Raw genomic sequence first — 27,402 nt, 5'->3', positions numbered from 1 at the left:
GGGCTGGCTTATACCCAAACAAGGTGCTGCGGGTCTCCGTTTCCGAGCTATTTTCGCCGACTGGCGCGAACCCCGAGCCTCGGAGCGGCGCCGCGCACCGGGCGGCCGGGTCCCCATGGTTACCGCCACAGCGGCGCGGCGCGGCGCGCGGGTAGGCCCGGGCGGCGGGTGGGGGCGGGGAGCTCGCCCCGGGGGGCCCGGCCGCGGCGGCGCCGGGGCGCTCGCTCCGCTGAGGAGGACGCGGCCTCACGGCCCGGCTGGGGCAGCCAAGTTGCGAAGGGCTCATCCATCGCCGCTTCTCGGCGGCGGTCAGGGCGGACCTCGCGGCGACGCCAGGCCGCGTCCGTTCCCTTTCTTCCCGTGTACCACGGTGTCTTGAGGACTTGGGTGTTTCCCACGCTCACTCGGGAAAATTCAAACTGCCTCCACCGAGGACGGAAGCCAGCCCGGGCTGGCCAGCAGCCGCAGCAGCAGCAGCACACGCCTCCCCCCGCGTCTCCTCCGGGCGCGCGAGCCCAGCGGGGCGCGAGCTCCCGCCAGGCGCTCCTCAGCCGCGCGGCCCCGCCGAGTGCCGGGAGCCCAGGCTGCCCCGCCCCGGGCGCCGTCCGGAGGGAAAGAGCTGCGATGGCCTTCCACAACTCCCCCCCGCGCCACAGGGGCGAAAGCAGGCCCCAGTAACGCTCAACACTCATAAAAGATTAACTATCGTTAAAAAAAAAAAAACCTTCGCCGTCAGAGCTCGCGAGCGGGCCCCACCCCCGGAGGCTGAGGCTCCGCCCCCACGTGGCGGCCTCCCACCGCCGCCCCCGCGAGCCCGCGCTTACGCTCTCGGGGCGGCCGGCCGCGGATGGCGCGCGGCGCGCTCGCCCCGCCCCCGGCCCCGCCCTCCACTAGGAGAGCCACCGTGTACGAGCAGGGGCGTACGGCGTCAGGGACGCGCGGGCGCCTCCTCCGTCCCACCTTCCTACACTGTTGCTACTTTTGGGGGTGAGACGTTCCCGCTCCTCTTCCCTGTCGTGAGTCCCTGCTTTCGTCTCCTGCAGACCCGCTCGCCCGCGGCTGGCGACGGCCGCCGCCGCCGCCACTGCCGCTCTCGCGCCGGGAGCCAGCAGTGCGCGTGCGCGCGGCCTCGGGCGCGCGGCCGTCGGGGGCTCGCGCTCCCGCCCCTCTATAACTTGGCTGGCGTGGAGGAGGCGCCGCCGGAGTCGGAGGGCGGGCGCTCTGAGGAGGGAGCTCGAGAGTTGTGGCGACTAGTGACGGGGACAAGTCGCAGCCCGCTCCGGTCGTCTCTTGCCCGCTCGCGCCTCCGTCTCTCACACACCTACTCCGCCCGCCGCCCCCAGCCCGCGCCCTCGCGCCTCGGCTCGCTCACCGGCTCTCCGGCTCTCGGCGCGGTGGGGGCGCCCCGGGGGTGCCCTCGCCCTCCCGGTGCGGGCGGGCGGGCGGGATGTGGCGCCTGGTGCCCCCGAAGCTGGGCCGCCTGTCCCGCTCGCTGAAGCTGGCGGCGCTGGGCAGCCTGTTGGTGCTGATGGTACTGCACTCGCCGTCGCTGCTCGCCTCCTGGCAGCGCAACGAGCTGACCGACCGGCGCTTCCTGCAGCTCAATAAGTGCCCGGCTTGCTTCGGCACGAGCTGGTGCCGCCGCTTCCTCAACGGGCAGGTGGTGTTCGAGGCGTGGGGCCGCCTGCGCCTGCTGGACTTCCTCAACGTGAAGAACGTCTACTTCGCGCAGTACGGCGAGCCCCGCGAGGGCGGCCGCCGCCGAGTGGTGCTCAAGCGCCTGGGCTCGCAGCGCGAGCTGGCGCAGCTCGACCAGAGCATCTGCAAGCGGGCCACCGGCCGGCCCCGCTGCGACCTGCTCCAGGCCATGCCCCGGACCGAGTTCGCGCGCCTCAACGGCGACGTGCGCCTGCTCACGCCCGAGGCGGTGGAGGGCTGGTCGGACCTGGTGCACTGCCCCTCGCAGCGCCTGCTCGACCGCCTGGTGCGCCGCTACGCCGAGACCAAGGACTCGGGCAGCTTCCTGCTGCGCAACCTCAAGGACTCGGAACGCATGCAGCTGCTGCTGACCCTGGCCTTCAACCCGGAGCCGCTGGTGCTACAGGTAGGCGTGGAGCCCGGGCGGGCTGGCGGGGGGGAGGGGGCGTCCTGCGCGAGGGGCCGCGCGTGGGAACTCGAGTCCCAAGAAGTGGCTCCGCCCGCGCCCGCTGCCACTTCGGACCCGGGCCGGCGGGACCAGGCTGCGAGCGAGGGTAGGGGGCGGCCCTGGGGGACTCCCGGGGCGGTGCCGACTTGTAGAGGGCGACCCGGCTGATGGAGAGTCAGCTCCTCCTGTCACCTAGTTGCGGGCGCCTGGGGTTTGCGGATCCTTGAACGCCAGAGGGAGTGCGTCTCGCAGGCTCTCAAAATGTCTCTCCAGCGAGTTTCCTTCCGCCCTACTCGCTGTGTCTCTGCTCCTACCCGCCCGGGCTTCCACGGCCCCGGGCGTGCCCTGGGCAGAAGCCCGGACCTCCCCTGGTCCAGGTCCCTCTTGTACCTCGTCGGCTCTTCCCTTGCTGCCCTTCGGGGTTGGCCCAAGTTCGGCCCCGGCCTTTGTCTCGGCGTATTTACCTGGCGTTCATTCGAACAGCTAATTCGGGGACAAGGTGGGGAAGACAAGGTCCGAGCGTGGCACAGAGGTCAGGGATAGGGTTAACCCCTGAGCCTTGCTTTGGGTGCGAAACAGGAAAAAGTCAGGCAGCAGTGGACTTGGGGCTGGGGGCGTGGGTTGTAAAGGCCAAGAGGGACGTTTGCATCCTGATCCTGTGACCTGCCCTCGGCATCTGGTAATCTGGCAGAAATGAGCCGAAATGTTAGGCCAGGGCCAGAAGCCAGGAGGGAGGATCTCGCCGAATTGCACGACTTGCCTTCCTCTGTGTTTTGAAAATAAATGTGCCTTCTGGGGGAGTAGGATGGAGTGTTTTTGTAAGGGGAGAACGAAACCACGGTGTTTACCTTTGCAGTAGTTCCTTGAGTTTCTACCATTCCCGCTGGCTTTAGTGCGGTGCCCTTGGACGCTGGCTACAACCGTGGGGGTTGTGATTGTTTTTGGTAACTGCAGACAAAGTTCCCAGTGCTCCCTTTCCAGCCAGTTTCGCTGTATTTCAAATGCGAGGGGGGAGAAAGTGACTTAAACTTAATCACAAGTAATTTTGATTTACTTCAGGCGCGTTCTGCCTTGCGAAGAATGTCACTGATGGCTGGAGGGGGTTGTGCACGGTGATTGTTTTTTTAAACCTCAAGGGCAGGAATGGGAATGTACAGTATTTATTTATATTGTTTTTTTCTCACATTCTCCACTGGCTATCTTAGCTAAAAAAAACAGCCTTGCTTGATTAATTATTTTAACATAGATACTTTGCCTCAAATGAAACTTTCGTGTGGGTCTTACTAAATTTTAAGGTGTCACAGCATATATGTAATGAGTAACTTTTAAAGTACAGATGGCGTATTGAATACTACAGTATCTCCTAACAGTGAATTATGTATGAAATCGGTAAAACTTCTCAAAGAAATTTATTTTATTCATTAGCTCTCAAACTTACAGTCTCCCAAAGGTTGAGTCCGTATTTGTGATACACATTGGAATTTTTTTTTTCGATTTATATTAGGAAGGTAGGTCTCTGGATAAAGCAAAGCTTTAGCAGTGTAGTTTGCTGATATAGATTATCAAGTTCTCTGGGACTCCCGAATTAATAAGGAGCTATCTTAGTCATACTTATTTCCTATATTTAAAATCTGACTTCCTTTCCTATTAAAAGATTTATATCAGTAATTCTGTGATTGATGTATTAGAAACAACTAATATTTTAACAACATTTAAATATTCACTTCTTTATAAATGCAGGCATGCCATCTGAATTTGAGAGACTGGCATTCGATTTACACCTAGATAAATCTGCTTTGTTCTTGAAACTTTGTTTTTGGAAGTTTGGTCATTTTCAGTTTACTTTGTAGTTGAGAAAGTTAAATGTGCTTGCATGTTATTTTCTGGTTAACTCTTAACCTCACATTTTGTTTTCATCTTTAGTGATAATGTTTTTTTTTTTAAATCTCAGGGTTTTTTTTTTTTCTAATTTTAAACTTGGTAACATCATTGCTCTTGAGTGGGTAGATGATAGATTATAGAATGAGTTTGTTTTTGTGTGTGAGGAACATGTATCAATTTTGTAGACCAGAATTTCTGAATTGCATTCTTAATTCAAATAATCCAGTTCCCAGGAAGAGTACTAATATTTATATAAATTTAGAGCCTTTATTGCCAGTATTTCTACTGGTGTCCTTTAAAAAAAAAAAAAACCTGATAAACAAGTATAATAAGATATTTTAAAATAAGAGCTCTTGGTAGAGCTGCTACTTTATAGAGCCCGACCTTTGGTGAAAGCTAGTGCTTTAGTAGTATGAGCAATATAATTGAGGTTTGGTAGATGGTATAAAACCACTAAAATAAGGATTCTCAAAATTCTATACTCAAGTACAAATGTTACGCAGTAAGTTAAGCCATGATGTTCATTACTTTTTGTAAAGCAAGGCAAGCTACAGTATTTATAAAAGTTTCTAGTCAGCCATTTTTGGCCTTTCTTGTAGTATTGGGAAATTAATTGACATTCATAGAAAAACTGTTGCTTGGCTACCTATTTACATACATTTTTTGCTTCTTGTAGTTAAAAAATATTTGTAAGGGAACAAGTGTGTTTTACAGTTTAAAGTGGAACTCACATTTTTTTCCAGGAGAGGGAGCTACTTATTGAATGTTCAGGCAGTTGATGACAAACCAGATTTAAAAAAAAAAATGGTCTGGAAATTAACTACTTTGTGAAGAAAGTCTTTTGAACTAAATTCATTAAAATATTCTTAACAAGAGTTACATTATAGGAAACACCCTTAAAAATAAACATTTAAAAATATCTTTTGATAAGATTCTAAAGAAACAACTGAAAGATATGTGACTTTAACCCTTTAAACTTAACATGTTCTGATGTTGTGGAACAATAAAAATTGATGTTTATATTATGGCTTAAAAGGAAATATGAAGTTGCTATTATGGTTTGAATTAAGTGTCTTTAAAAAGACACACATACTTTATGTAAGGCAATATGGATTTTAAAACAACTTTCCTATTACAAAACGTTACAGGGATATGACTCTTTCATTTGTTGGATAAATAGTTTTACTAGATTACAGCTTTAGCCCTAAGGAAAATTGATCTGCAATAGAATTATCTTCTAAAAGTATTTTACAAACATCAAGCAACAAGATAATGTTAGTGGTAGCTTTATCTTCTACTCTAATATCTTTTTTACTCTTCACACTTTACTTCATCAAGAAGTATATTTTGTGTACCAGGTATGCCATACTACTAGCAAAAAATAATTGGAAGAGAGAAACTTTGCTATTTTCCTGGTAAATTTTATATTGGTGTTTGTACTTGCCTATTCTTGAATTCAGAATTCAAGTGTATGTGTATGTGTATGTAGTGATTCACCCATCTGGTGCATTTCATAAGGTATTTTGAAGCTTCCTTGGTGTGTCAGTCACCTTAACAGTAGTGGTGATTCTGACCATTAACCATGTTGTTACGCTAATTTCATCCTGAATGTAAGCATTAAAGAATGGTTTTTAGGGTCTGGCACTGCGGCACAGCAGGTAAAGCCACTACCTGTGATACCAGCATCCGATAGGGGCACTGGTTGGAGTCCTGGCTTTGGATTGGCCCAGCTCCAACTTTTGTGGCCATTTGGGGAGTGAACCATTGGGTGGAAGATCTCTTTCTCTCTCTCTCTCTCTCTGTCTCTGTCTCTGTCTCTGTCTCTTTCTCCAACCTTGCCTTTCAAATAAGTAAATGAATCTTTAAAAAAAGGAATGATTTAAAAAAATGTTCATTTTACTTGAAAATGAGAGAAACAGAGATATCTTCCATCTGCTGGTTCATTCTCCAGGTGCCCACAATGCCTTGTGGCCAGGCTGAAGCCAGGAGCTCTATCTGGGTCTCCCACTGCAGTGGCAGGGACCCAAGTACTTGAGCTATCACTGCTGTTCCCAGAGTATACATTAGCAGGAAGCTGGCTATGAAGCCAGAGTTGTTGGGACTACAACCAGGCACTTCAATATGGGATGCAGGTGTCCCAAGTGGCAACTCAGCTGCTGTACCAAATGCCTGCCAATAAGGGATAAATTTTGATAGAAAACTGAGTGAATGTTGTTTTTTCCTTAACCATAATTTCTGCGGGGATGGATGTATTATTAAAGCACTCTTCTGAAAATAGTTTTTGAAGTAAGCAAAGAAAATACTATGGCTACTTAGCTAATTTTGTACTTTGAATCAGTTCATGAACTTTTTTTGGTGGGATTCACTTTGCTCTCTATAAAGTGGGATTATTGAATTGAGTCCTTTCCTTTTCAGCCATACCATCCTGGGTCTCTCAAATTCTTAGTTTGACAATTCCTGTTTCTTTAAAGTTGTTTTCCGAGCTTGGCTTTAACTGATGGGTTAATTAAGCTCTTTTAAAAGGAGATTGGGAAATGTTGGTATAAGGGACCTGCTATGATGTGATTTGGAAGCCAAGGCAGATAATCCTCTTTGAAGCCTTTCTTCCTACTTCCCAAGTTTTTACACACAAGAAATAAAGTTAAAATGACACAAAAACTAGAGAGTTCATTTAAGAGAAAACATATATGGAGTTAAGATTATTAAAGCATCTTGGTGGGGCACTAGTGTCTAGAAAGGATGTGACAGACTTTGTTTTGAGAACTTTTCAATCAGCAGCTTAAAGAACCACCCACTTTGTTGCACTAGCTACTGCCTTAGTAACTGCATTCCTAGTTTTAGGCTTCAAAATGCATTAGAGGTAGTTCTATAAAGCATTTTTTACCTAGTAAGTTTATAAGCTTTTGAACTTTTTCTGCTCTTTATTTGAGATTTCATTTATTTCTGATACTTGAATGTCCTCCATGTTAAAAGAAAAATAGTAAAATAATTCTGTATTCCTCAGGTGCAAAAGAAAAAAAAAGACGGAGATTTTAATTTTAGGTAGACCTAGAAACAGTCATCCTTAGGAAATCATCACTTAATATCAATTGAGCAAAATCATTTGATACCTGGTCTAGTTTATGGATTTATTCATGTGTTTTGACCATTTAAAATTATGTTCTTCATAGTTTTATCTAATTTGAACTGTAATATTTTCATTGCATGGGTTAGCACATACTCCTCACACTTGTTGGAGAATAAAATGCTTGTTTTCTGAGGGGGTGATCTGCTTTCTGAATCTGGCTGAGCAGTTTTCCAGGGGCTCATCAGTCTGATTTTCGTTCTCTGTTTCTGACTTGTGGTTTCTAGCCTTCTTCCTCAATTGCCATCATTGTTGCTGAGTCTATAGAATGCTGTTTTGTTCTTCACTTTCTCTTGTTATTTATATATTAAACTTAAATGGCCCTAGAACATAAATCCTGCATTTTTCCTACACGTACAATGAACCCTGGTATTTAGTAAATGATAAAATGAAGACTAAAATTTACTGGTATAAAAGGAGAGTAGTTACTTACATACTCAAGGACTATCAAAGGCTTTAAGTTTCATAATCTAATCTTTTATCCAGTTTATAGTTTAAATTATCTGTGAAGTACTTGGAAGTTCTTTGGATTTAAAGACAGAACTGAATTTTTAGTCTGTGGTAAGACATTTAGATTGTTTGAGAGAATAGAAAGACTGCTTTAGGCAGTGAGTAGCTTACAGTGTAGGAGGTAGGTATATAAATTACTAATTACCATCAACACAGTGTAATAAGCCCTAAAATAAAGGAGTGTGCACACTGACAAGTGACTCATTTAGAGAGAGAGTCTGGGTGTATCTTGATGGGTACCAGGGAAAATTTCAGGGAGGAGTTGAATTCTGAAGAATGGAGGAGATTTTGCCAATAGCTAGATTAGGGAGGAGTAGAGGTAACAGTGTTGGGTTAGCTCACGTTCTGTGTTACCATGAAGGTGTCAATGGCATTGGGCAAATCCCTTAATGTTTCAGATCTTAAGTTTTCTAATCCATAAAATGGGGATAATACTTATGTAACAGGATTATTTTAAAGATTAGAGAAGATAAGATTATTTAAATGATATATGTGAAATGTCTTTAATTATAAAGCCTTTTACAATCTATTATTTCTTGGCAAATCGGCTTATTTTTAGACAGGATAGTTCACAAATTCTTTAGCACATTATGTTGATAACTGTCTTAGAAATATATAAATTTTATTTTAGGACAAATGTTCTAATGTCACCCTCGTATACATAGACATATAAATGAATCTAGCAATGTTTTCAGGTTTTAGTTTTTTGAGAATAGTAATTTTAAAAAGGGGGTTAGGAATTTGTCCCCTTTAAAATAAAATGAGTGGAATGAATATTGTGGAAAGGAAATTCAGAAATATAAACCAAGTAGTTTATTTTTTCTTCTGTAAATCCTTGTTATAGTTTAATCATTCTTTTTAGTACATTGATACATGGTATACTGAAAAAACTGAGAAGCTGTATCTGGATTATTCATGTGCTTTCTTAGACTCTGAGATGGAATATTAAAAGATAAATATTATCTGAAGTAGGTGTGATGCTTCAGGGTCTTCATATTTTTTCTTTCTAGTGCTCTTTTGGGGGATTTAGCTGAAGTGAAGAGATTAGACAAGAATTGTGTGGTATTGCTCAGTGTTCCAGGAGCTGATCTATAAACTGTTGGGATACAGTAAAATGACAGCCCAGGCACAGTTTTTGGTTCAAGTCCTGGCTACTCGGCTTCCTTATCCAGCTTGCTGCTAATGTGTACTCTGGGAGGCAGCTAATACTGGCTCAGTTACTAGGGTCCCTGCCACCTATGTGGAAGAACTGGATTGAGTTCCAGGCTCCTGACTTTGGGTTTTGCAGGCATTTGGAAAGTGAACCTGTGGATAGAAGATCTCTCCATCTGTTAAGCTCTCTTTCAAATAAAAATGAAAATAAATACATAAATATTGCATATTGAATTGAGGATGCAATAAGTCATCAGGAATAGTGACATTTTACCTGAAGAGTGAGTGACAAGAAAAATCCTGTGGTGCAGAGTTCTGAGGACTAAAGTGTTTTCAGATAAGAAGCATGGAAAATCTAAATAGAGGCGCCTGATAAGTATCAAGAATGGAAGTGAGGAAGCATGGTAGAATACAGTAAGACCACAGAGGTTGGCAGATCCTATTTAGCCTTGTAACCATTCTTAGTGAGCTATAATTTTATATTAAGAGCAATGATAAGCAAGTGATTTTAATAGGGCCTGGTTTGTGAAGAATAGATTGTAAGGGGAGAGAGCTGTCAGGCTTTCCCACTAGCTTCTGTGAGAGGGCTTGGTTGTTTGGATTAAGATTTTACAGTAGAAGTGTTTTTGTTTTTTATACAGACAATATATACTTATAATTGCTAAATTTTTTAATTTTTATTTTATTTGAAAGGCAAGAAGACAGAGACAGATGGAGAGAGATCTCCCATCTGTTGGTTCACTCCCCAAATACCAGAGCTGTGGTAGGCTGAAGCCAGGAGCCAGTAACTCATCCAGGTCTTCCACATGGGTGGCCATCGCTTGCTGCCTCCCCATGTTTGCATTAGCAGGGAGCTGGTAAGTGGAATAGCCAAGACTCAAATCAGGCACTTAGATATGGAATGGAGGTGACCCACGGGTGGTGCATCAAAATCTTGTCTCCTGCTGGAAGCTTTAAAAAGCAATCAGACTCAATATGTTTACAAGAAATAGCTTCCAGGACTTGCTGATGAGTTAAGGTATAAGGGTAAAGGAAAAATAAAGGCAAAATGTCTTGCATTTTGGGTCTGACCAACTACTGCTTTGTACTGGTGAGAAAACTTAGAGTAAGAAATGGTTCGGGGTAGGGAAACAGAGAGTTTTGTTCTAGCTATATTAAAGTTATATTAAGGCAACAGTAAGAATACCAGTCTGCTGAAATCAGGCACCAGGTATTTAATGGAGGAGATACTGTGTTATTTGTGAATGTTTTGCAGTTCTTCTAAGAGCTGTATTAATTCAGTTTGTGTTTCAAAGGAACTAAGCAAGTTAGTAATGGTGTATCTTTTATTTCTTTGAAATTTTGTTTTTATTGACAGCAAATATTTGAGTTTGGTATTTATAGGGGTTCAAGTTAGGAATGGTGTTTACAGGATAGGTGTTTGGGTCAGAGGTTAAGATGCTACTTGAGATGCCTGTGTCTCATTTTGGAGAGCGTAGTTCAGTCTTGGCTCCTCCAGCTCTCATGCAACTTCCTGCTAATGCACACCGTGGGAGGCAACAAGCGATGGTTCAGGTACTTGGGTCCCTCAGACCTAGATTGAGTTCTGGGCACCTGGCTTCAGCCTTGCCCAGTTCTGGCTGTTGGAGGCATTTGGGGAGTGAACCAGCAAATAGGATTTCACTATCTGTCTGTTTCTGTCTTTATCTCTGTGTATCTCCTTGCCTTTCAAATAAAATAAAAATAAACTAATGAAATATTTTAACAACTTTAAGTATATACTACCTTTATAAAAAACCAACACTTGTGCAAACATCTTAATCCAAACAACCAAGCCAAGGCTGATTCCTCTCTCACCCCTTACAATCTATTCTCAAATGAGGCCTTGCTAAACACTTGTATTGTTTCCCATTGCTCTGAATATAAAATTCTAGCTCATTAAGTTATGAGCTTCTGGCCTCAGCTTGGCCCTGCACTGGCTGTTGCAGGCATTTGGATAGTGAACTAGCAAATTAAAGGATTTTTATCTCTGTTTCTCTGCCTTTCAAATAAAGTGAAAATAAATTTTATAAATAAGAATCAAAGTTGCTGGTTATGAGAGTAGGTAAGAAAGGATTGAAGCCAGCCAGTTTATGCATATTTAAAATTTAGGGTCAAGTAGTGGAGGTAGCAAGGAGAGCATTTTATATAAGTTATTTTAAAATATGATTTACTTCTGTTAAACTTACTTTTGTTGTTGTTTTTGGTGGTGGTGTTGATGATGTGTTTTGACATTGGTTTCCATTTTTGGGTACAGCTGTTGGACATGATATTCAGTGAAATAACACAACCTTGCTATTTCCAAGGCATTACTTAACACTGTTGAAATTCGAGGTGGGTAGAAAATGGCATTCAGAAAATTATTTCATGAAATATTGGGACATATCCTAGGACTAAAAATCTTAAAATGGTCAGGCTCCCACGAAATCTGGAATGGGTTTTGGCCATTATTTGTCAATATAAATTAAGAGGTAAGATCTTAAAGAAATTTTAGCAAAAATTAGGTAACCATTAAATCATTCCAGTAATTTTACTCTATCCCCCTCCAGACAGTTCACAAAACTGTGAACACATTAGTCTGTCACCAGTATAGTTGACTAATCTCTATGAACAGCTGTTATAACATACATTACTATAGTGGGATTTCATTCAAATTTGGGCTTTTGAAAATAATTTAAAAATTTGAACCTTTAAGCATTTTCTATGCTTTTAATAACATTAGTTTTCTATAAGTGTTCTCAAGTTTTAATTTTGCATTTAACTTTTATAAAAATGCAAGCTATGTAGAAAATATGTGACTAGATTTTAAATTGTATGTTTTCATTCTTAGTAGGTTTTTGAAAAATATTTGAGAGTCAGATAGACGGACAGATCTCATCTACTGGTTCTCTCCCCCAGAATACCCCAGAACCAATGACTGGAGCTGGTTGAGGGATCAAAGTCCAGAGTGGCCGTGCAATCCAGGCAGGCATTCAGTCTCTTGAGCTATCACTCCAACCTCCCTAGTACAGGAGGAAATTAGAGTCACAAGTTTGAGGTTGCCATGGAACTCTAGGTACTCTGACATGGGATACAAGCTTTGTAATTGTTAGGCCAAATGTCTGTCCCTATTAGTGGATTTTTTTAAGTTAGTTCATTTATCCTAGAATTTCTTCCCTTTCTAGACCAAAAACATCAGTCTTGAGTGGTAAATTCTTATTCTGTATTCAGAATAAGTCTTTAAGCAAACTACAAAGTTTTATGTTGCATTTAGTGGAATGTTGTGAGGTAATGAATGGCTATAAGATATTGTGTAAATATTGTATATATGAAGGAATTTTGATCTTTAAAATTTAGTATACAAGCACTACTTTTGGTTATGTAGGGGAAAAAAAGAGCACAAACACTTTTAAAATTGACTGCTTTAATCTGTCTCATGGCATTGACTGATTGTATGTAAATAAATAAATAAACCCCAAAAGAAGTCGTTTATGTGTCTTTACTCATACATCTCATGTCTACTTTTCATGATGAGTTATGACACAGTAGAATAAACTGAGCTTATGAACCTGACAGGATGATGGTTATTGATCAAAGGATATTAGTGTAATAGATACCTTTAAAACTTCCTTTTTAGAGTAATGTAATATACCACAGGATACTGTACTGGTTGGTTCTGGCATGTAAGATAATCCTGAACATTGGGTTTTTACTTATTTGTATTTTCATAGCATGTAGACCATGCTATAAAGACCATGTTGAGGAGTTTTATCCCATGAGTCTCAACATGATCTAGTCCAGTCTCCATTACCTCAGAGGTAAGTTAAAATGTGTTTTTTATGTGAGTGCATATTTGCCAAGTTTTTAATATTATACTAATTTCACTGCAGCTTCTTTGACATTTTTTTCATTACTGAGAAGGCAGTTGTGGGGACAGGCATTTACACTAGTGATTACGATGCCAGTTAAGACACTTTGATCTCATCTTGGAGTTAGCCAGGTTTAATACCTGGCTCCAGCTTCCTGCTAATGCAGTCCCTGGGAGGCAGCAGTAATGGCTTCTTCTCACCCACATGGAAGACCTGGAGTGGATTTCTTAGCTTCTTTATCACAGCCTAATCCTTACCATTGTGGGCATTTGTAGCGTTAACCAGCTAATGGCAGTGATGGCAGTTCTCTTTCTGTTTCTCTGCTTCTCAAATAAATAAGAATTTTTTAAAAAGAAGGCAATTTCTAACTTTAACATGTGCATTGAATATCCATACTGCCCCATCCCCAGTCTAATATTATGCTCATTCTTTACATTTCAGTTTGAGTAGAGGTTACCTGGGGTGAGTAACCTTAAGTTATTTTTGTAGCACCTTGTTTGCTATATGCTATATGTGTTGCTACCTCTGTAAAATCAGAATTCTTAAACAAGACGATATTGTCTTGAAGGATTCTATTAAACTGTCTTTTGCATCCATATGACTCTTTTTTTTTTTTTTCCTTAAGATTTATTTATTTATTTGAGAGGTGGAATTACAGAGAGGCAGAGGCAGAGAGAGATCTTCCATCCACTGGTTCACTCCCCAAATGGCCACAATGGCTGGAGCTGGGTCGATCTGAAGCCAGGAGCCAGGAGTTTCTTCTGGGTCTCCCACGTGGGTTTAGGGGCCCAAGGTCTTGGGCCATCTTCTACTGCTTTCCCAGGCCATAGCAGAGAGGTGGATTGGAAGTGGAACAGCCGGGACCAGAACCAGCACCCATATGGGATGCTGGCGATTCAGGTAGCAGCTTTACCCAGTATGCCACAGCGCTAGCCCCCCATTTGACTCTTAACAAAAAGAATTATAGCTTAACCTGGCCTTGCCTTTCATTTTACTACCTGTGTGACTTTAGGCAAATTGCTTAACACTGAATTAGATTTAGAAGTCAGATGTTTTCCAAATTTAAATTTCTTTGATTTTAAATCTCTTTTATTGATTACTTAAAATACTGAGATTAATACTGATTTTGATTCAGATAGGTAAGTTATTTCAGCATTTGGAATTTGCTGTAGGGCACCTACTTAGAATAAATGAAAAGTAAGAAAAGGCTATACTTATGTGTGTACATATTGCCAATTTTTAAGTTTCCTGCCTTTTTAGTGCTTGTGGATTCTGTGTACACCACTCATGGCATCAGATTGTTTTAAAGCTTGTTAGCTGATTGATATATCCCATTGTAGTTAGAAGCTTCTTGAGGGCAGTGAAGATAACTTTTCTAATTTTGTGATTCTTGGTTATATTTGGAAAGTGTTTAGTATTTGTAGATTCCTTTTACTAGATGGTAAGAAAATGAACATCTCTTGAAAGTCTGGACTGAACTGAACAGATTTAAACATTCAAACATTCAAACATTATTAAACATCCTGAAAAAGTAAGTGAAGTGCCTCCAATCAAATTAGAATCGATACCATCCTAATTTAAAGCCTCTTTATTTCAATTGAAAAATATTTGTACATTTTTTCAGTTGTAATTTATTCATTAAGAAAATCACAGTTTAATTTAGATTACTTTAAACTGTGTGTGCTTATTCCAGACAGTTTGAAAATACGATTTCTAGATTTTGTTGTAAATAAGAAAATAGAGACTTAAGTAGTAAACTTCTTATCCTACCTACTGTGTTTTATGCACTTTTGCAGTTTGGTAGTCAGGAAGAACTTATCTTATTGCTTGATAAACAAATCTAAACCCTGATATCTTTATAAAGTTTTCTCTCTCAAACTGTTCTTGACCACGACAACTTGGTTTTAAACCAGAATTGCTTTAAATGCAAGTTACAAATATTTTGGCTTCCCTTGAGCATTTTCTTTGTGCTACAGTGTGTTCAATAAAATTCTGTTCTCATTAATGAAATTTGACTGTTTTGATTATGCAGTGAAAAATTCTTGTTATATGAGCAAATGATCTAGATTCATTTATTAAACTTCCAAAAGATTAAGTGGCAAACTATATAAAAGAATTGTAATTCTTGTCTTAAAATGAGGCATAACAGTATTTCAGTTAACATTGTCAGAAATCACTGAATGAATATAAAGTTGTTCAATGTGACATTTGTTCATATATTTTACCCTTTTCTATGAGGGACTTGGGTAATGAAGTGTAGATTTGACTGTCGTTTGCCAGTTGGAAAAGTTCCAAAAACAAGAAGGCATTTGTACATGTGCAGATGTTGGCAGGGTTCCCTTGTCCCCTGTTGTCAAAGACCATTTTATTTTCACAAAGATATGTTTGTATCTGTTCTTCAATATGGCATGTGAATAATATACTAAGAGTGGAGGAGGTTTTTTGTTTGTTTCAGTTTTTTTACTTTTTACAAAATGATATAATCCTACATGTTTCTTTTTACTGTTTTCATCTTTTTGTGTGACGAGGACTTTATACCTGAATACTTCTGGGAGACAGTCAAATCTTTTGTGGCAATTTATTAAAAATTTCAAGATCATGAAGCATTTTATGTTGAGTGGAAAAGTTGAAAAAAAGTGTGTTTAACAAACAGTTCTTGCACTGCATGTTGAACCTGAGCAGTCTGTCACTTTCCTAATCCCTGAAATAAATAAAAGCATTCTTAAGTATGAGATTAAAATTAAATACTTACCTCTAATTTCTGAAGAATCAGAAGATAGTTTCCCTGAACTAAAACAGAATCAATTAATTTTCTGTTTAAACGTTCATAATATCTGAATTTTTTATTTCCATAATTAGTTTTATAACAGAACTGCAGATAACTAAGAAATGTTCTACACACAAGTGCAACTATTTTTTTTTAAAGATTTATTTATTTATTTGAAAGAGTTAACAGAGAGAAGGAGAGGCAGAGAGAGAGAGAGAGGTCTTCCATCTGCTTGTTCACTCCCCAGTTGGCCACAAAGGCCAGAGCTGCGCTGATCTGAAGCCAGGATCCAGGGGCTTCCTCGGGGTCTCTCACATAGGTGCAGGGGCTCAAGGATATGGGCCATCCTCTGCTGCCTTCCCAGGCCACAGCAGAGAGCTACATCGGAAGTGGAACAGTTGGGAGTCGATTGGCGCCCATATGGGATCCCGGCACTGCAGGCAGCAGCCTTACTGGCTGTGCCACAGCACCGGCCCCCACAAGGGCAACTGTTGTACATTGATGGAGTTGAAAAGGAACACAAATGAAAATAGATAATTATAGATAAATTTAGTTTTAGAAAAATTTTAAAAGGTAATGAAGATTTTATTGTAAGCATATTCATGAGTTTTATTTGAAAGGCAGAGCTACAGAGAGAGAGAGAGAGAGAATCTTCCATCAGCTGGTTCATTCCCCAGACAACCACATCAGCTAGCCTAGGCCAGGTGGAAGCCAGGAGCCAGAAGCTTCATCTGGATCCTCCACATGGGTGCAGGGGCCCAAACACTGGACCATCTTCTGCTGCTTTCCCATGCACATTAACAGGGACCTGGATCTGAAGTGGATGAGCCAGGACTTGAGCTAGTGCTCATATGGGATGCAGGTGTCACAGGTGGCAGCCCTTGTAGTTACATATTTTAGTGATAGAAAGGATCTTAGATAAAATGTTTTGTCCATCATTTCACTTAAAAAACTTGCTAGTAAATGACTTGTTTGTGGTCATGGGATATTTTCATTTTGATTCAGGATGGTAATCCTCCCAGTGTTTATAAAGTTGATAAGAAAACCTAAGTTGAATGGAGTAAATGGTTTCGAGGCCGGGCCAAGGCGAATGGAATATGTGGTAGCTGGGAAAGGAGAACAGGACCAAAGATGCGCAGAGTGGAGGTTGCGTTGATAAGTTATCCGTTTGTTCCTTCCCTCACCTTTGGATGTCAGTTAAAAAAACCTCTCCCAAGAATTCATTCATTCCTTACATCTACCTTTGTTGGCTTCTTGTTTAGATAAGGCCCTTACTAAATGCTCCCTAGGACCTGTACCACTTCTTAGTAGCTAATACGCCGAATGATTTGGTGTCTGTCAGCTCGTCTAAAATAGAAGCCCATGGTTGTACAGAGGCTGTTCTGTTTGCTCTTCTGCCAGCACAACCCAGTGCCTGGTGCCTGACAAATAAGTGCCAGTTGATAGACATGCAGTGCTGTTTGTCCAGCAGAGAGGACTGGTTGATTGTGCATGATGAGTCAAGAAAGCATACTTTTAGATTTTATAATGAAGACAGTGTTGTATTAATCAATTTGGCTCTGAGATTTTGATAAGCAGGACTTGTCAAATCCTGTTTTATTAGCTTTAAAATGTGAAGTTCTCTATTGAAATTTTTTTCAGGTTCATAGTAATGGTAGGTATTAGAAATAAATGAAGTTATCTATAATATCTGTTGAATATAACGAAAAAGTCCTCATTCCTGGTAGCAATTCGTACTGAAAGGAACTGGGGATAGACCTGGGCTATCTTAATTAGAAACTCTTATAATATAAAGATAATTCTCTTTTATAGAGTTTCCCATCTGATGAAGGTTGGCCATTTGCAAAGTATCTTGGAGCTTGTGGAAGAATGGTGGCTGTAAATTATGTTGGAGAAGAACTGTGGAGTTACTTTAATGCACCATGGGAAAAAAGAGTTGACCTTGCTTGGCAGTTAATGGAAATAGCAGAGCAGCTTACAAACAATGACTTTGAATTTGCGCTCTACCTCCTGGACGTCAGCTTTGATAATTTTGCAGTTGGTCCTAGAGATGGGAAGGTAATCATTGTGGATGCTGAAAATGTTTTGGTGGCTGACAAAAGATTAATTAGACAAAGTAAGTATATAACTTTTGGATTTTTTATGTGTACAGTTTTTTCTATATCAAAGTGATGTTTATAGCTCTATAAATTAAGCCTTACATTTCTTCCTTACATGGCAAATTTGCATCTTTGCTTTATGTAAGTATTATCAGTAAACTGAATTCTAATCTTTTTAGTTTTAGTCACATTTCTCCATGTTTATTAGTAAAATGTCCTTTGAGTTCAAATAGATGCAAATGTACTCTTTACATACACATACATATCTTTGGCATTCTGGGTGCTATGTTCTGTGGTTTAGGAGTCTAATGCAGAATTCACATTATGTTGTTACAGGCTACCAGGGACATAGTACTGCTTCCATTGCTACCTAATTCTTCTGTAGATTTCTATATAGCCATGTTCTGAGGTGATCTTACAGGATGCTTTTGTTTTGTTTTTAATCATTTCGATGATTCCTAGCACTGCAGATCTGACCTTGGTTTGACATTTTGATTGTTACATCACACCCAAAACTTTGGAGTTTGCTTATTTTTGGATTTATCAATATCAATTTAAATTTAAATTTATCAATTTATCAATCAAAGGATTGGCGTACAGGACCTAATATGTTTTAAAAGTTAAATGCCATAGGAATTTTAAAGTGTCACTAACAAAGTCTGTAGTTCCAGAATCAGTTTAGTTAGAAAAAGAAATAGAAAGATCATTGCTCCGTGGTGAGAGTCTTATATTTTTAGTCCCATCATCTTTCCTGACATGAGAGATGTCAGGATCTTCTGATAAACAGAGGCTACAAATTTGTAGCACTAGAGGGGGGCAGTTGATATGTTGATATATATTTGCATGATCTTAGCATGATCCTGTTAAGTATTTGATTTTTCCTGCTGTTTAGTTTTGATGACATACTCACCAATCCACTTTCTGATTGTTTCTTGTAATGCAGATTCTTCCACAAGGCGTGAGTGACACTGCTGGTGTGTCCCACTCCTCACTTACCTCTGCCTGCCTCTGTGAATGTTACATCATCTTACATTGTGATTTTCTTTTAAAGTGTACACTTTGCCTAAGCTTAAAATTTTCATTCCAGTTTTTGTAAAAATAATTTTTTTGAAATTAACTTTACACAGATATTCCTGAAATAATTATTATAGTTTCATATCAACTAATTCATGACCTTGGAAGAAATCAGCCATATAGTTTCTGTATTCTTGTATTTTGTACAGTGAATACTGCTCTAGTGCTGCTTTTACTCTGCCTGGTTCCTTCCTTTTCTTTTCTTTTTTTTTTTTTTTTTAAGATTTATGTTTATTTATTTGAAAGAGTTACAGAGAGAAAAAGAGGTCTTCTATCTGCTGGTTTACTCCCTGACTGCTGGAGCTGGACTGATCCAAACCCAGGAGCTTCTTTCAGGTTTCCCACATGGGTGCAGGGGCCCAAGGACTTGGACCATCCTCTGTTGCTTTCCCAGGCACGTTAGTGGTGAGCTGGATCAGAAGCGGAACAGCTGGACCTGGAAACAGCAGACTAGGGCTTTAACCCGCTGTGTGGCCCCTGCCCAGTTCCTTCAAATGTCTCATAGTAGGGCCCTTTCTGTAGCTTCTTGGCAAAAGACCCTAACTATTCATTCACCTTCCTTTCTTTCCTTTTTCTAGTAAATGACCCTTATGTTTTTCCTCACAGGGAAATTGAGGTGTTGCTATGGGAGACCTCTCTGTTTTTTCCTTTATCATCTAAACCTGTTAAGATAAAACAACACATTCATCTCTCCTTATCAGAGAGAAAATCCTTCTTTTAGAACTTGTGGCTTAGCTATCTTCCTCAACTTCCTACCCAAGTTAATATCTAGTTTTTCTTCAAGTATGTATAAGAACCTCTACTCATCTGCTTGCTTTTCATCTGTTTAAAAAATATTACTTATTGGCCTATCTCTGTAACCTTAGCCTGCATCCATTCCTTAACTCAGTAACTCCTGACTTAGATAACTGCTTTGCAGTTAGCAACCACAAAGTTGGCAAACTCCTGATGTGATTCTGATTAGTAGCGACTTCCTGAAATTGTTTCCTTCTTTGACTTCTTTCTATACTGGAATAGTAACTTTTAAAAAATATAAATGTGATTTTTTTAAAGATTTATTTGTTTGAAAGGCAGAGTTACAGAGAAAAGGAGACAGAGATCTTCACCTGCTGGTTCACTCCTCAAATGGTTGCAGTGGTTGGGGCTGGGCTAGACTGAAGCCGGGAACCTGGAACTCCATCTGAGTCTCCCATGTGGGTTGTAGGGGCCCTAGGTCTTGTGCCATCTTTTGCTGCTTTCTCTGGTGCATTACTAGAGCAGTAGAATAGGTGGGACTTGAACCATTTGCTCACATGGAATGCCTAGCTTCAGAAGCTAGGCAGCTTAACCTACTGCTTCACAACATTGGCCCCATAAATCTGATCTTATCTGTCACTTGCTTAATGTGTTTAATGACTTTCCATTATTCTTCAGTAAGGAAGTGACTTGGTCCTTCTCTGCTTCAGTATGATCTCTCTCCACTGCGTTTGACTCTTAGCTGCAGTGGCTTTTGTTTTCTGGCCTTTCCCACAGGCACTTTCTACCTAAAATGCCTCATTTCCCATCTAGATACAGTTAGCTATGAGTCCTTCAAGCTTTGGCTCCACCTAGCACATGTAGGCTGATGTGTTCTAAATGTGTGTGTTATATCTCTCCCTTCAAAGTTGTATATGTCAAATTTATTTCTAGTGGTATATGTGACATAATCACCCAAATACATTGTAACTACTTTATTCATATTCACAATATTGACATTGCTATTTCTTTTTGTTGTTGACAGGCAGAGTTAGACAATGAGAGAGAGAGAGAGAGACAGAGAGAAAGGTCTTCCTTCCATTGGTTCACCCCCCAAATGGCCGCCATGGCCAGCATGCTGCGCCAATCTGAAGCCAGGAGCCAGGTGCTTCCTCTGGGTCTCCCATGCAGGTGCAGGGCCCAGGCACTTGGGCCACCTCCACTGCCTTCCCGGGCCACAGTAGAGAGCTGGCCTGGAAGAGGAGCAACCAGGACAGAATCCAGCGCCCCGACCAAGACTAGAACCCGGGGTGTCGGCGCCTCAGGCAGAGGATTAACCTAGTGAGCTACGGTGCCGGTGCCTATGTTGCCACCAGTTAGAGCCTTAAACTTTACCCATACACTTACTTGTTAGTTTTTATTTCAAATGTTTCTCCAATTCCAATATGAATTTTCCAATTCCAATCATTTAATCATTTCTTTTTTGGGCTTTCTTCAGTTGTCATCATCTTTAGTCCTTCTAGTCTTCAGCCCAGATTTGTCTTTCTGTAAAAAAAAATCATGGTCCTGGCCGGCACCGTGGCTCAATAGGCTAATCCTCCACCTTGCGGCGCCGGCACACCGGGTTCTAGTCCCGGTCGGGGCGCTGGATTCTGTCCCGGTTGCCCCTCTTCCAGGCCAGCTCTCTGCTATGGCCAGGGAGTGCAGTGGAGGATGGCCCGGGTGCTTGGGCCCTGCACCCCATGGGAGACCAGGAAAAGCACCTGGATCCTGGCTCCTGCCATCGGATCAGCGCGGTGCGCCGGCTGCAGCGGCGGCCATTGGAGGGTGAACCAACGGCAAAAGGAAGACCTTTCTCTCTCTGTCTCTCTCTCTCACTGTCCACTCTGCCTGTCAAAAATAAAAAAAAATAAAAAAAATAAAAATCATGCTCCTGATCACACAGATTACAGCCTGTTTCTCTAGCTTCATCAGTACCTTTTCTGCAGATGCTTGTCTCACACTCTAGTCATAGTGATCTTCTCATTGTTTACTGATCCAGCTGGAGGAATCCCTAAAGTTCAAACTTTGCAGATACTCTTCTCTAGGCCTAGACTTTCTAGGTAGGGTAGAAAGTTGCTAGATTGAGACTATAAGTGATAGAGACCTTGTGTGATCCTTCCCAAAAAATGTTTGTGAATTATGCACTTAAATGTTTAGCATTATAATATACTTTCACACATAATAGGATAGAAAACATACTGTGTTAATTGGTGATCTATTCTATTTTGGGGAGCAATTATAACTCTGTTTTAAATTGTATTTTTCTTTCTGCTTTTCCGTCTTTCACAGATAAACCTGAAAATTGGGATGTGTGGTATGAAAGCAAATTTGATGACTGTGATAAAGAGGCTTGCCTATCATTTTCAAAAGAAATCCTCTGTGCTCGTGCCACTGTGGACCACAATTATTATGCTGTTTGTCAGAACCTCTTATCCAGACATGCCACCTGGCGTGGCACTTCTGGAGGGCTCCTTCATGATCCACCAAGCGAAATTGCCAAAGATGGCCGACTCGAGGCCTTGCTGGATGAGTGCGCCAACCCAAAGAAGCGCTACGGCAGATTCCAGGCTGCAAAAGAACTGCGAGAATATCTAGCACAACTAAGTAACAACGTGAGGTAGTCCATGGTGAACTCCCCCACCTCCCTTTCTCCATTTAAATAGCACTGGCTAAAACTAAACCACCAAAAACTCTCTGGAAAAACAAAATTTGGAAGTGTTATAATCAGAAGATGAAAAACTTGCACTGATCTTACGTTAACATCCATCAAAATGAAACATTGCTGTTCTTCAGAAATCACATGATGCTTTTGCAAATAAGTATGTTCTTATACTTTAGAGACTTGAGATATTATTGACTGCTTTGCCGCCCCATCCCCCCCTCCACAATGCCTGAGTGAATTAATGAGTGTCGTTAAGCTATTGGAAATAAGTCTGATAGTTACATTGGCTTGTGTATCAAAGGGTACTTGGTACTTAGTTTGCATTACTATCATGATTTTGTGAATCTCTTGCATTTACTATTAATATCAAGTTAGATTGGCCTGTTTTATAGGCCACCTTTTCCTTCTGATGTGTAGGAGGTATTTTTCCCCCATGTGTTTTTTTTAATTAAATTTTACAACATTCAGGTTACTGCAGTTGTTCATTTGAATTTTGACTTGTTTTCATTCAGTGCTATGTGGTACATATTTACTGTTAGGGCAGGTTTCCCAGGTTTACTGTATTTTTTCAGAAAGGCAAAGTTTTTTTATGTAAATAATTTTTTCACACTTTCTGTGGTTTTCACCATTGCATGATTCCATTTCAAGTTATTTAACAGTTACATCCTCTGTGCCAATAATTATAAGTGTACACTGAATATGAAGTTCGGCATATGTTGCAAAATGTCATCTTGTCCTTTTACTAAAGAGTTTAAAAAGAGTATACTAGCAGTCTACACCTTGATGTTAATTTTGGTTCAGAAAAAGAGTATAACTCAGTGTTTTTAAAATGCTAACTAGTCCAAGGTAGTACTGCATTTGCCAAAGAATATTAGACCTAGTCCCATATTTAGAACTTTAAATAGAATTGGCCAGCTACTTATTCTTACTGTCGTACTTCTAATATTTTAGCTCTGATGTTATTAAATACACATCTTCCTGGTTATTCTTTAATATTGAAAGTTAAGCTACTGCTTTCAAGAATATATAACTTACAGATACGCTACTTTTTATTCATTGGTAGTTTTGCAAAATTTACTTGGTAGTCATTGTTGGAGTTTAATCAGGCATCCTAACCTTTTATTTTATTAATGGATGAATAATTTTTACTGTAAAGCAGATGGTTTAGCTAGTCTGCCTACTTTGGTCATCTTTATCCAGTTGTTGAACACCAAAACATCAAATTTAAGTATGTGGATAAAAATTAACAAATGTACGAAATTTGTGAACTATTTAAAAAATGTTTCAGTATATATATAAGTTGACTGTAGCTAACCTAGGTAATATTTTTCAGATTGAAGTTATTTTGTTTACAACAGAGTTTGGTGTATCATGCACTAGTTACTTCTAGACTGACCTTATTCTATCTAAATCATGGAGTGATTGAAGTATGCACAACCAAAGCCAAGGTTTTCTTTTTTCATTCATTCAACAACTATTTATTGAGCTTTAGCTCTGTGCCAGGCACATTACTAGCTGCTACACACTTTCTGGATGTGACACATGGTTAAGTAACTTTACAATGATTATCAGATACTTTAATGTCAGTGGAAATAGCATTGACTAAGATGATACTTCCACTTTGTTTCACTGTTGTGATGGAAATTCTATTTATATCATCTAAAACTTCAGATACTACAAAAAGAAGATGAAATCCATAAAGTTAATCCCAGTTTAAGAACTAGAAGAAAAAGGATAAGAGCTCTCCTTTATAAAACAGACTGTGTTATGTTAATTTTTATGCATTATTACATTGCATAGCCCTCGATGAGACATTCAAGTGCTGGAAATTTTACTAAGCTGACTTTTTACAACTTTAGAAAATTTTTGAGGGGAGTAAGAAATTGCTTGTCACACATTCACCTCTTACTCAAAACTTCAAATAAAATACACATTTTCAAAATGGAGCACCTTTTATATTTGATAAGTATTCATTATAAATCTTAGAATGCCAGTCACAGAAGAATAGTCTATGGTTTAGCAAACATTTATCTTACTTTTTGGAAGAGTGGTTGTGATTGCAGAATAGAAAGTGAGAAAACACTGCCAGCAGTGATTGCTACTTGAGGTAGTTCATTTTATAACTACCATTTCCCCCCATGAGATTATGTGGAATTTCTTTCATCTTGGGAAAAGGTTGAGAAGATAGTAAAAGAATTAGGAATTAAAAATTACAGGGAAAAATATATGTGAAAAGCAATAAATATTTTGTTCACTTTGCTATCAAGATGTTCACTATCAAATATTTATTATACAGCAGCAATTTATATTTTTAATCATTGTCCATTAATAGACGCAGTAAAATATTTTTGAATCAGACATTTGGGGTTTGTATGTGCATTAAAATTGTCTTTTGTACTGTAAGTTACTGTTTAATTTGAATATTTTATCAGAACTGTCTCCCTGTGCCTTTATATTATAAAAGTTGTTTCTACAACTTTTAATGATCTTAATAAAGAATACTTTAAGAATCAACACTTTTCAGTCTTTCTTTTAAAATCCCCAAATTTTTATTGGTTGAAAATTAGGTTGTGTAGACACGTATTTTTTTTTTCTTGCATGCATTTTGTTATAATTTAAGGGCACTGTAGGTGCTATGAACTAGATTCAAGGTGTGTTTCCTTTTTTTGTAATAATGACTTTTTAAATGTCTAAAATGGAATTTAAAAACACTTCATTATAGAAATTTTGAAATTTTATGAAAGAAAATAATATAATATGAACAATAGTATAACTCATACTAATTTCACAAGTTATCAGCATGTGATCAAACTTGCTTTATCTGTGCTCTATCCTACTTGTCTTCAGCTTATTTTGAGCCAATCTGAGATATATATCCTTTTATTTATACATTAGACATTTTCTTCAACAAAGCCATAATACCATTTTTCACATCTAAAAATGTAGCACTAATACTTCATTATCTCAAAATCAGGAAAATTCTCAAGATACCACTTTTTTTTTTCTTAAAAGCTTTGGATTGAAAGCAAGGATTCTGAAGTGTTGGTTATATAGATAATTTCATGATCAATAAGATAATAACTGAAATTGATTGAAATATGTTAAATGCATAAAGCTGTGCATTTAAAATGATAACTGTAAACAACAACCAATAATTATGAATCAATTTGGTCACTGTTGAAAGGGTATTGAGGGATTATTCTGAAAACTGATAAAATGGAAGAAAAGAACCATCTAACCTTTCTTACCTCAGGATAATCAAATGAGGAGGAGGAAATTTCATAAAATACAAAGAATCATTCCAAATAGTTAATGCAGAAAGAATGTTAGAATGTCACTACTTTGTACCTCCCAATGAATTGATGAGTTTAAGTGATCTTCAATGGCTACTGACGCTATAAATTGAAATGCTGATGAAGAATGTTGTATGGATTGACCTACTGGTCAATTTTTTTTTTTTTTTTTTTTTTTGACAGGCAGAGTGGACAGAGAGAGAGACAGAGAGAAAGGTCTTTCTTTTTTCCGTTGGTTCACCCCCAAATGGCCGCTGTGGCCGGTGCACCACGCTGATCCGAAGCCAGGAGCTTCTCCTGGTCTCCCATGCAGGTGCAGGGTCCAAGGACCTGGGACATCCTCCACTGCCCTCTCGGGCCACAGCAGAGAGCTGGACTGGAAGAGGAGCAACCGGGATAGAATCCGGCACCCCGATTGGGACTAGAACCCGGTGTACCGGCGCTGCAGGTGGAGGATTAGCCTATTGAGCTGTGGCACTGGCCCTACTGGTCAATCTTACAATGATATACCTTCCTATAAGACTCAGTAGAAAACACTCAGTATCACCTGTGAAGTGTCTTGCCAAGAAAAAGAAACAAGAACCTGACACTTAATGAAGACTACAGGTCTATCCACTAATGGGAAATCACAGCATCATGTTAGAGGGCATGTTGAAGGTCATCATGAGTGCAGTCAACAAAATTCAGAACGTGGGCATTTCTATAGAATGGGTGACTTGGTTTTAACTAGTTGCAGGAAAAGGAGGAATCTTTGCATGAAGAGAGATATATATATAAAAGAAAAGCAAGTATCACCTTTGTTTCTTGATAAATCAACTATTAGGAAAAGTAGAAACATTTGAACAATAACTGAACCATATGGAGAATGTCTTGGGTTATTATCACTTTATCTTTGTTACAGGTAAACTATTTACTGATCTGTTAATTAAAATTGAGAACAGTTTTTGAGAAGAGTATTTTAGGGTTCTGTTAATAACTAAGTTAAATTTTGGACAAGAACATTTCCCTTTTTCTTTTGAAAGAGTATTTGCCCTTGGCTTTTTGGGCGCCGGTTCTGTCCTGGTTGCTCCTCTTCCGGTCTGACTCTCTGCTTTGGCCCGGGAAGGCAGTGGAGGATGGCCTGGGTTCTTAGGCCCTGCATCCGCTTGGGAGACCAGGAGGAGGCACCTGGCTCCTGGCTTTGGATTGGCGCAGCGCACTGGCAATAGTGGCCATTTGGGGGGTGAACCAGCGGAGGGAGGACCTTTCTCTCTCTCTCACTGTCAAAGTCTGCCTGTCAAAAAAAAAAAAAAAAAAAAAAAAAAAAAGTAGGTAATAGTAGAGCTGGTGCTACATTTTCTATCACTGTGTGTGTGTGTGCTATACTATGTTCTACAACTTTTAATAACCTTATGTATATAGTTGAAATCGAGAATCACAACAAAGAATTGAAAGGAGGGGGTGGCTATTTGGTGCAGGAGTTGTGATGCCACATGAGATGCTTACATTCTTATCTCTGCTAATGGTTCAAATCTTGACTCTGCTTCCAGTTTCAGCTTTCTGTTAATATGTTCTCTGGGAGGTAGCCGATGAAGACTTATGTACTTGGGTCCCTGCTACTCACATGAAAGACCCGGATAAGAGTGGGGCTCCTGGCTTTGGTCTGGGTTAGTTCTGGCGTATTTTTTTAAAATACTGCCTTTATTTTTATAGTAATAATCACAGATTGAGTTCTTTGATTTTCCCACTGTTACTGGGACACTATATACATTTTATAGTCCTTGTAAGGATTTTCAGACAAAATTCAAGTATTTTGAAAGTAGACTTAAGAATCAGAAGTTAGAGGCAGATTTTGGTTTTAAGGAAATCAAAGAATGGTGCACTTTTAGTGAGATGTAAGGAAACTTTGAGAGTAGTTATTCGTAGTCATTTTCTATCCTCTTTTTAGAAGTCATTTGTTGTTAAAACCATAAGTAAAAATCTCAAACACCTGGTAACCACTTGTTCCCAAGGGAAAGATAGTTCTCTGCTGTCATTTAAGAAAAGGCAGTTAGAAAGATAGACATCTTTCAACTGTTTAAAATGAATACTTA

General features: G+C 40.3%; 1 protein-coding gene across 2 annotated transcripts; it reads left to right on the top strand.

The window, feature by feature from the left end:
* The first annotated feature begins 1,198 nt into the window (after positions 1-1,198).
* Positions 1,199-24,551, top strand: DIPK2A (divergent protein kinase domain 2A). Of its 2 annotated transcripts, none has more exons than XM_008266285.5 (3): positions 1,199-2,104; positions 17,259-17,562; positions 21,665-24,551. In XM_008266285.5, exons 1-3 carry the CDS (start codon positions 1,448-1,450, stop codon positions 21,994-21,996), a joined length of 1,293 nt encoding a protein of 430 aa, XP_008264507.2. In that variant the 5' UTR covers positions 1,199-1,447; the 3' UTR covers positions 21,997-24,551. The 2 variants fall into 2 exon arrangements, with proteins under 2 accessions (XP_008264507.2, XP_089187212.1); XM_089331086.1 differs by lacking the exon at positions 1,199-2,104 and adding an exon at positions 2,215-2,252.
* Positions 24,552-27,402: the final 2,851 nt, after the last annotated feature.

Source organism: Oryctolagus cuniculus, chromosome 4 (genome assembly GCF_051225735.1).
Source record: "Oryctolagus cuniculus isolate XC-2025 breed Fujian yellow rabbit chromosome 4, ASM5122573v1, whole genome shotgun sequence".
NCBI lineage: Eukaryota > Metazoa > Chordata > Mammalia > Lagomorpha > Leporidae > Oryctolagus > Oryctolagus cuniculus.
Note: the sequence above shows the minus strand (reverse complement) of the source record. Positions and strands in the feature narration are given on the sequence as shown.